The 13,502-nt window shown below is 33.9% G+C and overlaps 2 protein-coding genes across 3 annotated transcripts; both read left to right on the top strand.

Moving 5' to 3' along the window:
• Window positions 1-4,976: 4,976 nt before the first annotated feature.
• LOC18613065 (hypothetical protein At1g04090-like) lies at window positions 4,977-9,786 on the top strand. 2 transcript variants are annotated; one of them, XR_016027616.1, is made up of 3 exons: window positions 4,977-5,320; window positions 7,079-8,779; window positions 9,137-9,786. XR_016027616.1 is itself a non-coding variant. In XM_018114078.2 (2 exons), exons 1-2 carry the CDS (start codon window positions 5,218-5,220, stop codon window positions 8,680-8,682), a joined length of 1,707 nt encoding a protein of 568 aa, XP_017969567.2. In that variant the 5' UTR covers window positions 4,977-5,217; the 3' UTR covers window positions 8,683-9,073. The 2 variants fall into 2 exon arrangements, 1 of the variants encoding a protein (XP_017969567.2); XM_018114078.2 differs by lacking the exon at window positions 9,137-9,786 and having other exon boundaries at window positions 7,079-9,073.
• LOC18613064 (cytochrome oxidase complex assembly protein) lies at window positions 9,647-13,043 on the top strand. Its single transcript, XM_018114079.2, has 4 exons — window positions 9,647-9,786; window positions 10,190-10,324; window positions 11,978-12,165; window positions 12,508-13,043. The coding sequence occupies exons 1-4, from the start codon at window positions 9,728-9,730 to the stop codon at window positions 12,690-12,692; spliced, it is 567 nt and encodes a 188-aa protein (XP_017969568.2). The 5' UTR covers window positions 9,647-9,727; the 3' UTR covers window positions 12,693-13,043.
• The last annotated feature ends 459 nt before the right edge of the window (window positions 13,044-13,502 follow it).

The following is a 13,502-nucleotide window of genomic DNA, read 5'->3' as shown; positions in this document are numbered from 1 at the left end:
TATAAGAGAGAAAGAGAAGTTGGAACCAACAACAAGCAGTAGCATGGCAATTGAGCAACAAGCGTAGTGATAATCAGCCAAAGGAAACCAATCTAGGGGCAACCAAGACAACAATAGAGTAAACCAAGAAAACCATGATTAAACTTTCAATTGCACTTCAAAACAAGGCCTCAAAGCCATGATCATAGCATAAGGTCTAAGAACATCATCATCCACACCCAAGACAAATCACCACCCTCCAAAAAGAATTTCGATCACCAACTTTATAGCCACTCACTCATGCTCCCTCATCTCACCCTCCCCCCACCAAAATAAAAAATGAAACTACTTCTCTATGTCAAGCAATCCTTTCCCCCCACGTTATCACGTTTCCATATCAAAGCCCCCCTCCTCCTTACCCATATGACATCTCCCTCACTTTCAACCTTCTTTCAGAAAACCCATACAAACCTCTCCTTCATAAATCCCCCTCAAACCTCCTCACCCCTTCTTACCCCTTTCCACCCATCAACCACATTAATTCACCACAAATAAAAAAAGCAATTACAATTTGAAGTAGGGAAAACATGACAAAAATAATAAAAAAAAACTCACCATTAACACTTTATTTCAAATATATTCAAAAATATTTAAATTATCCTTTTTTTTTCATTTTTCTATTTCTCTTTTTTCTTTTTTCTCTATTTTTTTTCTTTTTCTTTTCATCTCATTTTTCCCTTTTTTTTTCTTTATGTTTTCTTTTTCTTTCTTTTTTTTTCTTTTCAAAAATGTCCTAATAGGTACTAAAGAACACCCCATGGCTAACAGTGGCAACAGAAAGCTCCCTTTCATATCCTTCTATGATGGGTTGTTCTTAAAGTCCTTAAAATTGTCTTGACTTGTATCCTAAATCCCAAATTGTCTGATCACTCCCTTAAATCTTAGACACCCCCTCCCCCTCAATACTACCTTACAAACAACCCAATCCACATCAGTAAGAACTCTTAAAAAACATCTTTGATTCTCCATTCCTATTGTAATCCCTTCCTCAGCAAAGCACAAACAAAGAAAATCGACTCACCAATTCAAACTCAAGCAAGCAAAACAAAGAAAGAAGAACCTATACCTTTTTTCTAAAAAACCTATACAAACCCAAAATATTCCAACACTCCATTCCTTAAATCCAAAATCCTTCCGCTGCAAAGCATGGTTATCTTTAAAAAAAATGAAGCAAAAACATCTTTTTTCTATAAACAAAAAAAAAAAAACTCAATCATAGTCAATATCAGCAAAAACATTAAAAAAGAAACAAAACAGCCACCACCGAAACTTACACACATCCCGACTAGAAAATTTGTTTTCACGACTCAACCACTTTACTATTGGGTTAATTTCTTTAAATTACTTTTTTCTTTTTTCTTTACTTTATTTTTTTTCTTTTATTTTTCCTTTCTTCTTTTTTCTTGCTTTTTTTTTTCTTTCCTCTAATACTTACCTTAGTATCATTATAATGGAACCCTCTCAAAATCCTCTACTTTGGTACTCCCTTCGTTCCCTGCCAAACTTGCAAAACCTATTTAACACTAAATCAAAGAATTAGTGAATCATCTATGCAGTAGACAAAAATTGAGGCCCACCTAACCCCAGGAAAGTGTGTTTGATATGTTATTTGCATCTATGGAATGATTCAATAGATTGTTTGGGTAGAATGAGTTTCAAGTATGTTTTGTAATGTTAATTACCTTGTAAAAGAATGTTTCTAATAGAAGTTTATGCTAAAGTGTCTTGGTTGAGAGTTTTAAGCTTGAAAAGTTGGTTTTGGACTTACAAATGCAAATTTATGAATGAAGTATCAATACCCTTGCAAGGGATATTAATACTTGTTCTTTAATATAGGCTCCAAAAGTGTTTTGGAGCAAAAGTATCGATACCTCCAACAAAGGTATCAATACCTTCAAAACAAAAAGGTTCAAAAGGTCACTCTATGGAACATGTATCGATACCTATAATGGGAGTATCAATACCAAGAGTATAATTTCTCAAAATTCATGTGTTTTCAACTCATTTTAACTCAAGTATGCTTTCACACTTGGAGTAAAATCCTAATTGCTTTTGGAAATGATTCAATAACATTAGAAATAATTCGTTTATATGTTGTATTACATGAGTTTATTCATAGATTTCGTTTCAAGACTAAAAGTGCGTGGTTTTAAAGAAATGGCATAGTTTTATAAATCTTCCACTGTATAATTACTTGTTCTCTTCTAATGTCCTTCACTGTTTTCAAATTTTATGTTCTGGTTTTCAAATTCGGAGGTTGTTAGATCATGGCTTGAGGAGGTTTATTCATATCCTCCTTTTGATAGGTACAGTACCATGGCATTCATTAGCAGTTACCCCACACTCAAAGTCACTTTGTTGTGTAGTCACGAGTTATTTTGTATATGCTAGTTGTATAGTCATGAGTTACTTTGTATATGCTAGTTGGGCAGTCATGAACTATTTTGTATGAGTTTAGATGTTCAACATGGATATTAATATAGCCACTAGTTGGTAATGTAATGAGAGTTATGTAGATGTTGTGTATTTTGGTATACACTTTATGTATATATGTATATACCATTTTAGAGTTGTTACACATATAACCAAACAAGTCCACAATCATGTACAAATGGTAATGGTTTGACAAGTATATAACTAGAGATTTGCTTGGGCTTAATCGACTTTGTCTATTAGGTCTATGTGTTGATCATGGCTTGAAATTGAATCATGACACTATAGTGGTAAAAGATGTCAACACATAGACAATTGTAGTATAAGATAGGAGTTGTCGACGCGTGGAGCACGTGATCATTTTTCTAACAGATATGAATCAATTACATTATATGATATGGTGAAAGTTGCATGCCATCTTAAATAAGCATAGGGTAAACACTATCATCTAGTATTGACAATTGATTTTGTTTGAAATACTCATAATCAAATCAAATAATAAAATTATTTAATATTCATTACTCAAAATTTCTTTTGCTAATTAAATACTTCATAATTGAAAAAACTTTGTGAATACTCAATAGGAAAAAGTGTGTTACTTTTATAATTGATAATTCTATTTTATAAAATTATTTTATTCTAATTTTGTTATTAAATATCAGCTAAGTCCTCAATTTTTAATTATAATTTACTTATTTTTAGTTGTTTTTATAATTAGGTTACTTTTAAGCTAGTTATTTTAATTTTATGTTATTCATGTTAATTTGGTTATTATTTATCAGTTTTTATATTTTTTTTGTAGGATTAAAAGTGATTGGGCTTAATTTTGGAAAGTAAGGTGTAGATAGACCCAAAATCTGCTTGCATATGCTTCAGTATTTTGGCCATATCTCGAGCTACAGGACTCCAAATGATTGCGATTCTTAGACCAATGCAAAGCTAAGAGACAGAGCTACAACTTTTATGAGATCACTTTACTCAGTTCTGCTTTAAAGATAGAGAAAATCGCATCGGAAAAATAGCTAAATGTACTATGTCGGGAATGAAAAATTGTAAAAATTGATAATTGATTTTTGGGCCTTTTAGTATACTTTTAAGCCCAATTAAACCCTAGGTCAGCTTAAGGAACTTTAGGTTAAGTTTATTAGTATAAATAGGATATGTTTAACAACATGAGGAAGAGAACTTTTGAGAGATTCAAGAAGTTACAAGTTGAGGCTAAAACTTAGAGATCAAGGTGGAAAAATGTTGTTTTGTTTTCTTCCTTAGCTTTTATCTTTCTTGATACTTTCAATTGTTGAATTTTATACAATGTTATTTTATTTTGCAAGTATGAGTAGTTAATTTTCTTTTTCTATGATTGCAATTGAACTCACATGTAGTCTAAGTTTTTAACCTCTTTCTTGCTTATTTTAATGAGATTTGAATTGTTTATTTCAATTTGTTATTACTGCTTTTAATTGCCTGATCACCAATTAAATTGATCTAGGAACCTAAACAAACTTGGAAAATGGAGTTTAGAGTAGACTAAAATTGAGATAATATATGATCAAATTAATTGATTTGAGTATAGAATAGGGATATACTTATAGGCCGTATGTAGCCAGATTAGAGCCTGAACTTAAAGAGTCTGTTTTAATTTCAAATCACATAGGGATATAACGTTTTGGATAAAATAGATATTTTTATAGGTTGAGTCGGGAGACCCTTATAAATAATTTAGGACTCTAGGTTAGCAATTCAACCCATTGAAATAAGTTAAGTAAGAGAGGTAAGAATTAGATGAAGTGTGAGGAATATTATAATCCTAGGCTTGTTTGATTTGATATTATCTCAAGTTATTATTTTGATTTTTCTTGTTCGTTTTAATTTTAGTTTTAATTAATTATTTAATTTTGATTATTTGGATAAGATTAAATTGTTCTAATTTTAATACTTAGTAAAGTTTTAGATTAATTCTTTGTTGGATCGATACCTTACTTACTAATATATTATCTATTCGATACGTATACTTGCGTAGTAAGATTTTAACTGACAATAATAAAAAAAATTAAATAATACATTTAGTCTATGTACTCTGTTAAAATGATAAATTTAATCTTTATGCAATAATTTATTAAAATTAAATCTTTATTATTTTTAAAAATTGACAATACCAATCTAATCATTAATGGTGTTAAAATTTCTCCATTATTTATATTGACATAATATTTGTCTATATTAACATAACATTAAATTTGATGGCATAACATCCAAGAATGATGTAATAATTATTATTTAGGAATTAAACCTATTGCTTTGATAAAGCACAAAGATTAAAAATTGCATGATTTGACTTAAAATAAATAAATGTTGAATATCATAAAACAAATATAAATTTGAATAAAAAATAAAATGAAAAAGCGAAACCACAATGAACATATATTATACTAAAAAAACGAATGAAGGGGTGGGTCCAGAGTGGAGAGAGAGGTCAGAAGCGTGAAGACTTCGAAAGAGGGAACGAAACACGGACACCGACACATGTTCAAATTCTAATGATGCTCCAAAATAATGTGCAAAAATTGATTGCGTTGCAGATCACAAAAAACGGGGACCCACGAAATTTGACATTCGATCTCTCTTCTCAAAGGAATTTCGGAATATCTATCAAATAATGCCACCCAGTTTGGAGATCATCATCAGCAGCAGCATAATATCATCAACAATTTTCAGTTTGCAGAGCTTGTTGAGATCAAAAGAGAGATGTTTGGGTGCAAATGTTTCTACTGGAATAAAATGGACCAGTTGTTGCCTTGTGAGCCTGAAACCTTCTCGCTTCCAGCCCCGCTTCCCCAGTGGCCTCAAGGTACTCAATTTTCCATTTCTAAAACAGTTTTGCGTTTTTGAATTTCGAGTTTTATTTGTTTCCAGTTATTTTGCTGATGACTTCGCTTCTTCTTTTTTCCTTTCTGGGTTTCTTTTTGGTTGATTGGATTTCTGGGCTCAAGTTTTTGTTGCATTTTTCTGTGATTGATGGGTGATTCAGGCATTGATTTTTTACTTATTACCAGAATGAAGAAATTATAACTAAAAAGAAAGAAAATTTGACCTGCAACGGGGCCCTTGCATTTGTTTCGTTAAAGATGCAAATTGATGTGTGAGTAGATGGCATTCGTGATCAGTTTGGGTGCTGGAAAGGTGGGATACTGTTTACCCTTGTAGAATGAATTGCAAAATTCAGCTTGTACTTCGGAATTTGAGTATAGTTTGGAGCTGAGTTATAAGTTTTTTTTTTCCCTCCAATACTTGAATGATTTGATTTATTTAAAAGAAAGCAGGAGAAACTTTGCTATAGTACGTAAAAGGAGCAGCAAAAGTAGAAGCAGAAACTGGAAAATACAGCCAACAACAAGATTGAAATGCCTAAACAAATGACAAAGTCAGAGAAACTTCTCAAAGAACAACAACCATTTGCCTGCTAAGATTTAGAACCTAGCTCTACCAAAGAAGTCTGTTTGGCTAATTTGCCACATTTGAAAAGCAATTGCGTTTTACTCTAATGGTATCAGCGATGGAATCTTACCATACAGGCATATGCTATTAGGCTTCTCCTTTCAATGATATAAGTTTAAGGACCAAGAAATCTTGAGAGCTACAGCTTTGAAAGATCTCCCTTTTGAAAAAATTTTATCCCCGTAGAACTCTGCTTCCTAATCCCCTGCTGATCTTTGTATCCGAGAGGCTGAAATAGTCCTAAACTTTACCTCTTTTGAGCAAGGGTGGGAAAATCATAAATGGCTGGTTCCTAGTCTCTTTAAAATTGCTGCAGAAAAAGTAAGCAGTGCTTGTGACAGAAACAACTCAGATATAAAACCTGTGCAGTGTAGGAAGTCTATCTAATATGGTTGGACAGTATAAAAAAAACATTTGATGATTTGGTGCTGGAAACAAATCAGTTTTTTCCTGTGAATTCTTTGTAGCTTATGCTGAAAAGACCACCAAAAGTGTACTCTGATTATTCTTTCGTATTTTGGTTGAACAATAGCAAATCTAATTTCCTAGAACTGTTTCATTTGTTATTTTGTTTTCTTTTCCTTCTCTTTATCTGTTGCTTCTATTTTCTATTTTGTTTATTTATATTTTAATAAGCTAAGCTTTAATAAATCGTGTCTGTCTATGAAATATTGTTGACTTCTTCAATCCTGTATTATGGTCTTCTTTTTTTTCAAAGAACATTTTTCATTGTATGATTGTTACTTCAGTGGCTTTTCTTTCTTTTTTTTTTATTGCATTCAAAGTAAACAAATATGATATGTCAAGTGTTTTTCCACAATTATTTTTGGACTTTCCTCTTATGTTTGAGTAGCGTTTCTTTGTTTCATCATTTTTGACTTGACTCTCCTTCCCTTAGCATGTCAGCTACATATATTAGGGTACATTATTGAAACTTCAGTGTTGATGTGATGTTTATATGCTGCAGAGTAGAGGCTGATAAAATGAAATGTTAGAAGACTTTTGCTTTTCAAATCAAAAATTCACTTGGGCTGATGTGGTTTAGTCTTTTGTTATCCTTTTGAATTTGATTTATCATGTAAATGTCTTAATTGCCTGCCTCCATTTTCAGGTCAAGGATTTGCTTCTGGAAAAATAAATCTTGGAGAACTTGAAGTTGTTAAAATCTCAAGATTTGAGTTCATCTGGAGCAGCAACCTATTACGGGACAAGAAAAAAGGTGTGACATTTTATGAACCAGTTGGAATACCTGATGGATTTTATAGCCTTGGGCACTATTGTCAATCTAATGACCAGCCTTTAAGAGGTTATGTTCTTGTTGCTCGGGAAAAGCCTTTCAAATCAGAAGCTGCTCATTTCTCTGCCTGTGTTTCCTCACCAGCCCTTAGGGAGCCCCTTGATTGTTCTTTAGTTTGGAGTTCAAATGGCAGGAGTGAGGAAAGTCTTGAAGGATGTGGCTTTTTCTGGTTGCCCCAGCCTCCCGAGGGTTACAAGTCCATGGGCTATCTGGTCACTAACACTCCTAAGAAACCCAAATTAGATAAAGTGAGATGTGTTCGAGCTGACCTGACAGATAGATGTGAAAATTATCAAGTTGTACATAATGGCCATATGAGATTTTCAGAATTTCCATTTCAAGTTTGGAGCACAAGACCTTCTCATCGAGGGATGCTGGGGAGAGGTGTTTCTGTGGGGACTTTTTCTTGTGGTAGCTTTTGGACGCCTGGGCAAGAACTGTCTATTGCATGCTTGAAGAATTCAGATCCTACACTACATGCAATGCCAAACTGTGATCAGATTCATGCACTAATCAACCACTACGGACCTACTGTCTTCTTTCATCCTGATGAGATCTACTTGCCATCTTCTGTTTCATGGTTTTTTAAGAATGGAGCACTTCTGTTCAAAAAGGGGGACTTGGAAGGTGAGTGCATTGATGTTAATGGCTCAAATCTACCAAGTGGCGGAAGAAATGATGGGGAATTTTGGATAGACTTGCCAAGTGGTGATAGGAAAAATAATGTCAAACTAGGGAACTTGGGAAGTGCTAAACTTTATGTTCATGTGAAGCCAGCACTTGGTGGGACTTTCACTGATATTGCTATGTGGATTTTCTGTCCCTTTAATGGACCTGCAACACTTAAAATTGGTATTATGGATATTGCACTTAGCAAGATTGGACAGCATGTGGGTGATTGGGAGCATTTTACTCTCCGCCTATGCAACTTTACTGGAGAGCTCTGGAGCATATACTTCTCTCAGCACAGTGGTGGTGTATGGGTGAATGCTTATGATTTGGAGTACGTACAAGGGAATACAGCTATTGTTTACTCATCAAAAAGCGGACATGCAAGCTATCCTCATCCTGGGGCTTACATTCAGGGTTCTTCAAAACTAGGAATTGGTATTAGAAACGATGCTGTTAGTAGTAATTTCTACGTAGATTCAAGTACTCATTACGAACTTGTTGCAGCTGAGTATCTCGGAGATGGGGTTATAGCTGAGCCTGGCTGGTTGCAATTTATGAGAGAATGGGGTCCAACTATTGTCTATGATTCTAGAACTGAGTTGGATAAATTTATTAATATTTTGCCTGTGATGCTTCGATATTCAGTGGAGAATATTTTTTATAAGCTTCCGGTTGAGCTGTATGGGGAGGAAGGCCCTACTGGGCCTAAGGAGAAGAACAATTGGGTAGGCGATGAGAGAGGCTAGTTTTGTGGTGGCCTCCAATCTTGATGAAATATTGTTGTTATTCATCTGCTGCTGTTGCGGTCACACTACAACCAATAGTAAATTATGTTCATAGCAGGTACTATGATTTTGTATATTTGTCTTCTTTTATACGTATTTGAGATGATAGTGTAGGGCTTCTCTATGTGTACTAGTAATCCAGATGGAGGAAAGAGATTGCGGGTTGCTGTGGGTTTCTGTATTTTGAGTATGATGATGGATATGGATTGGAGTTCTGGAGATTTTGTTTGAATCACATAGAAATAGAATTATTAGAATGTTCCAAAATACTATTCCAAAATGTATCTACCACTCTTGTATGATAGCCAACAAGGGCTAAGAAAAGTATATATATATGGACTTTGAAATTCTACAGGATTGCTCCAAGTGATTTCCTCGTTCTTGTCTTAATATTGTTTACTTTTTCTTTCTACAGTGCAGCAAATGTTATTTTGTTTTCTCATATCAGTGTATAGAGGGAAGCCCGTGCTGGAACAAGTTCAACCTTAAAGAGTGTTACAACTTAGGATCGAGAAGCCTTTTTATTGGGTTGATTTATGTCATGTAATTGGGAGAAATTATCTTTCAAGTTATTCTTTACGTGGTAGTTGGGTTCATCTGATGCTGCACTTGATTAATCAACTATGCAAATATAATTAGAATTAACAGTGGTGTCTCCGACACTGGCCAAATGAATTGGATGGGAGGTGCTAACAGCCAAATTTCTTAAATGATATGTATCGTCAAAACTCCAAACCAAAAATCCTACAACGAAAAATTGGTGGACAATAAACAAAGATTGGGTCCTAACTCAGCCTGTTGCAACTAATTTCACAAGCCCATTGAGCAAACAACGACAAGTCGGGAGCCCAAGCTTCCTTCTCTGAGTTTGTACCGAGTCGAGCTATCCATTCGAGTTGACTCCAAGCAACATTCCACACGGTCACACCCAAAACAGAAACAGAAACGAAGGACAAGCTTTTGAGAAGGGTTGCTGACCCATTTTGGGGGCATAACAAAGAGGGATATGATGGCAAGAAGGTTGGTTTCTTTCTTCAAGAATTCTCCATCTTCGAAGGTCTCAAGGTACCCTTTTCGCCTTAGCTTTTTCACTCACTTTCTTTCGTTTTGAGTTTCAAGTTTTAGCATTTCGTTTTTTGGATTGAGTTAGCCATTAATGTTAAGTACCCATTAATCTTCATCGAGTTTTTGTCTGATATTGAAATTGCATTAGTACACAAAACGGGGGAAATCGAGAAACTTTAATTTATTTACACATTGGTTTGTTGATAAAAAGCTTGCCCAAAGTTGCTTTTTAGTCTCAGTTTCATATCCAAGACTGAGAACTAGAAATTCAATGTTCATATAGTTCCTTTTGAATTTTGTGTTGTCACACTGGTTTTCGGTCCATACAAGTTGAACTTTTTGTTCAAGTAACCTTAACATTTTATGTAAGAGATAAGTTAAACTTGATCGTTGGTGACTGCAGCACTGGAAATTCGGTGAATGAAGAAAAGAGCAAGTCTTTTGTTCGTAAAGCAGTGTCTTTTGTCTTGATTACTGTAACGGGTGGTGTCGCCTTGAGTGCTCTTGATGACCTTGCCATCTACCATGGTTGTAGCAGGTATGTTCCATTGCATCTGGAACTGCTATTTAGTTTTATTAAGGATTTTTCCTTTTCAAAGGTGGAAAACAAGATTGTCGCATTTGGCTGAGCATGAAACAATGTAGCTTTCACTATGTTTTCTTGGTTAGTGCTTACTGTATTTGTGGTAATTTTAATATGTAGATTAATCAAATATGAATTGCTACAGTGAGAGTTAATCCTTGCAAGACCTATCAATGATCTTTTAGTGGCCATGATGAGATGTTACTGCATTTTCTTTTTAATTTTGCCTTGTGTTTTCTCCCTTGATACCATCTTTGTTGTGAAACTGAAACTTGATGGTGCATATTAGGGTTTAGATGCTCAAAAACTCTCATGATTTGTGCTGGTGGCATGTGTGTGTGTGTTTGTGTTTTTCTAATTATGAGTGTTGAGTAATGAGTATACTTGCCCTACATGCTTCTCCTAGGTATTCATTTACATTAATACATTTAGAAGACTTAGGACAGCATGTTGTAATAGTCATATTTTCTAGTGATTGGTTATAGCAACACTCTAAGCCTTATACAGCCTCTGTAATTCTTGTTACACCTTGTTATTCCTTCATTGTGGATGACTTGGTTTTATTGAAGCTTTTTCCCTATGAGGTTCTACAATATAGTTTTGGATAACATAATATGCTGTTGAGTCATTTGTGGCAGAGAATCAGTTGATGAATGGAGGTATATCTTAAGATTTCCTTCAACCGTATTCTCATTTAGGTTTTGAACTCCCACACTGAACATAGGTTGTGAACCATAACTTGCAGCAATAGACTTGTACATTAGGTTTATACAGAATTTTTTCCTTGAGACTAGCAGAATCTGTCATATTATGGTTGCATGATCTTGAAAAGTGTCAAATTTCTCAGTTCAATTTCCTACTGTAATAAAGTTAAAATAACCAGAGATTTATAATAATGGTGGTATTGATTCCATAATGCAGGAGGATTAGAAATGCCTTATGTACTTATGATGGAGGATTGTGTTCAACATGCTAATTTTTTATTCTCTTCTGGATGTAAACAGAAGAAGAGAGGAAATTCATTTGTGTCTTATCACACAGATTTTATGATATGAAAGGAAGTGTCAATGGTGCACCTGCAAAATTAAGTGTACCTTGGATCTATTGTGGGCTTAGAAAATATACGCTGAATGCTTAAGTACTTGAATGCTGTTCTGTGTCTTAAATTAAGTGATGAAACTATCCAGATGGCTTTGATAGAGATGCCTGCATATAATTATATTACTTTTTTTTGCAGAACAAGGCATCAGTACATTCTTTGAATTAGATAGTATTGTTGCTTATCTTCTTGTTTTATGGCCTTGTTCTGCATAATGTTGTACTTGAGCCCCTGCAACATAGGTTTGGTGGACATAAGATATTGTTACAAGATTGGACAAAGGGATAGTTTCTATTTTCTTATTATTTCTAGTTTCTAATGAAATAATGACTTTGTTCCTTTTTCTTTTTGTAGTAATAACAAGTCCTTTTTCCCTAGTGTGACACCTCTTTGTCTTTGTTTAGCAACCTCAAAGGGTGCATGTTTTATTATTAACTATCAGTAAATTGATGTCTTATATTAGATTTTCTTCACATTCTCACTTTCCATTTTGCCTAATAATTTTTCAGCAAGGCCATGGAGAAAGCCAGTAAGAATCAGGCAATTATAGATGCTATTGGGGAGCCGATTGAGAAGGGACCATGGTACAATGCTTCGCTTGCAGTAGCTCATAAAAGACATTCTGTATCTTGCACATTTCCCGTCTCTGGACCACAAGGCACTGGAGTATTACAATTGAAGGCAGTTCGCAATGGAGGTTAGTATCATCTGCTTCATGAACTTGAGTACATCTTCTGTCTTTTTTTTCTTGTTTAAGCTCTCAAATCCCACTCATTAATTACATGCCTAAAAGCCTAATCCCTAAAAATCACTCACCTTTGATGTATCATTTATTGGTTGGCTTGCAAGTCTAATTGGATTTACTCAAATTCTTAGAGGAAGCCTTGTAAAATAGCTTCCAACTGGAAAGTGCTATATTAGCAGTTTGTGTTTTTCTGAGCAAATTGTCAGTTTAAACTCTCTTAGTCCAAATAATTCATTAGTCGGAATACTATTCTGTTTGAACCTGATGCCATTTTGAAATGGGGTTGTTTTGCAGATGATAATTGGTATTCCTATATTCTGCCTCGGGACTGGGAAATCCTAATCATGGAAGCTCTCCTTCATGTTCCTGGAAATGAAGAGAAGCAGCAAACATTACGAATTAGTCTCTTAGAAAAAACCCCTTCTCCAGCTTGCATAGCATGCACTGAATGCAGGCCTCAGCAATCTGAGAAGAAATGAGAACCAATAGCAAGGAAGTAGTGAACTTTTTTCTTCCCTTTGGAGTCCCCTCTCATTGTCATGCTGGTATCATCAGTTGATGAGATATCATAAGAAGACATCCATATCTCATGTGTCCCTGGAAAAAATAAAATTTGTTAAAATTTTGGCATTCTTTTTGTAGCATAAAAAATATGGTAAGAGAAAGACCAATTGATTTTCATCTTCAGACAGGCAGAATTCATTAACATTCTTTTGAGAGGGATTCATTTGTCTGTTGAAGGTGCAGTGCTAGTGCCGGGGTCACACAATCCTGAAAGGCAAAATGTTGAGTCCCTTGTGATATTTGAATATGAAAATCCATTTTTTAAACTATATTTGCAATTTTCCATATTCCTCCATTTTTCATTTTCTGGGAAGCTTATATAAATAATGTTTGAATGCAGCGACTGTTACCCTCTGTAACGAATTCGCTCTTTTCTTTCTATTGAGAACATTTTGTTTCTCTCACAGAATCATTAAAATAAAATAAAATAAAATGGTGGGTATGTATTATCCTTTAATTTTAAATTCTATGCAAGTTAATCATGTTCTAATATAAAATAGTATTGAGATTATATGACATGATTTTTTTTTAAAAAAAAATGTTAAATATAAATAAATGTAAATGTTCCTTGTAGTTGTATAGGAAATATCTAATCCTATTTTATTTTGTTTATTTTTTTATTGGAAGTTTCATAATTGTGCTTTTTTTTTAATACTTAATTTTCTTATTTTTTATGATTTTCAATTGTATAAAAAATAATATTTTTTATATTAAATAAAATAAAA

Source organism: Theobroma cacao, chromosome 1, assembly GCF_053813885.1.
Source record: "Theobroma cacao isolate CCN51 chromosome 1, ASM5381388v1, whole genome shotgun sequence".
Lineage (NCBI taxonomy): Eukaryota > Viridiplantae > Streptophyta > Magnoliopsida > Malvales > Malvaceae > Theobroma > Theobroma cacao.
Note: the sequence above shows the minus strand (reverse complement) of the source record. Positions and strands in the feature narration are given on the sequence as shown.

What these genes read in the sequence shown, in the direction of transcription:
- LOC18613065 (XM_018114078.2), top strand. Translation starts at nt 5,218, where the DNA reads ATGTTTGGGTGCAAATGTTTCTACTGGAATAAAATGGACCAGTTGTTG. An exon ending in GCTTCCCCAGTGGCCTCAAG is followed by an intron (nt 5,321 to 7,078) that starts GTACTCAATTTT and finishes CTCCATTTTCAG; the next exon opens with GTCAAGGATTTGCTTCTGGA.
- LOC18613064 (XM_018114079.2), top strand. Translation starts at nt 9,728, where the DNA reads ATGATGGCAAGAAGGTTGGTTTCTTTCTTCAAGAATTCTCCATCTTCG. An exon ending in ATCTACCATGGTTGTAGCAG is followed by an intron (nt 10,325 to 11,977) that starts GTATGTTCCATT and finishes ATAATTTTTCAG; the next exon opens with CAAGGCCATGGAGAAAGCCA. An exon ending in GAAGGCAGTTCGCAATGGAG is followed by an intron (nt 12,166 to 12,507) that starts GTTAGTATCATC and finishes GTTGTTTTGCAG; the next exon opens with ATGATAATTGGTATTCCTAT.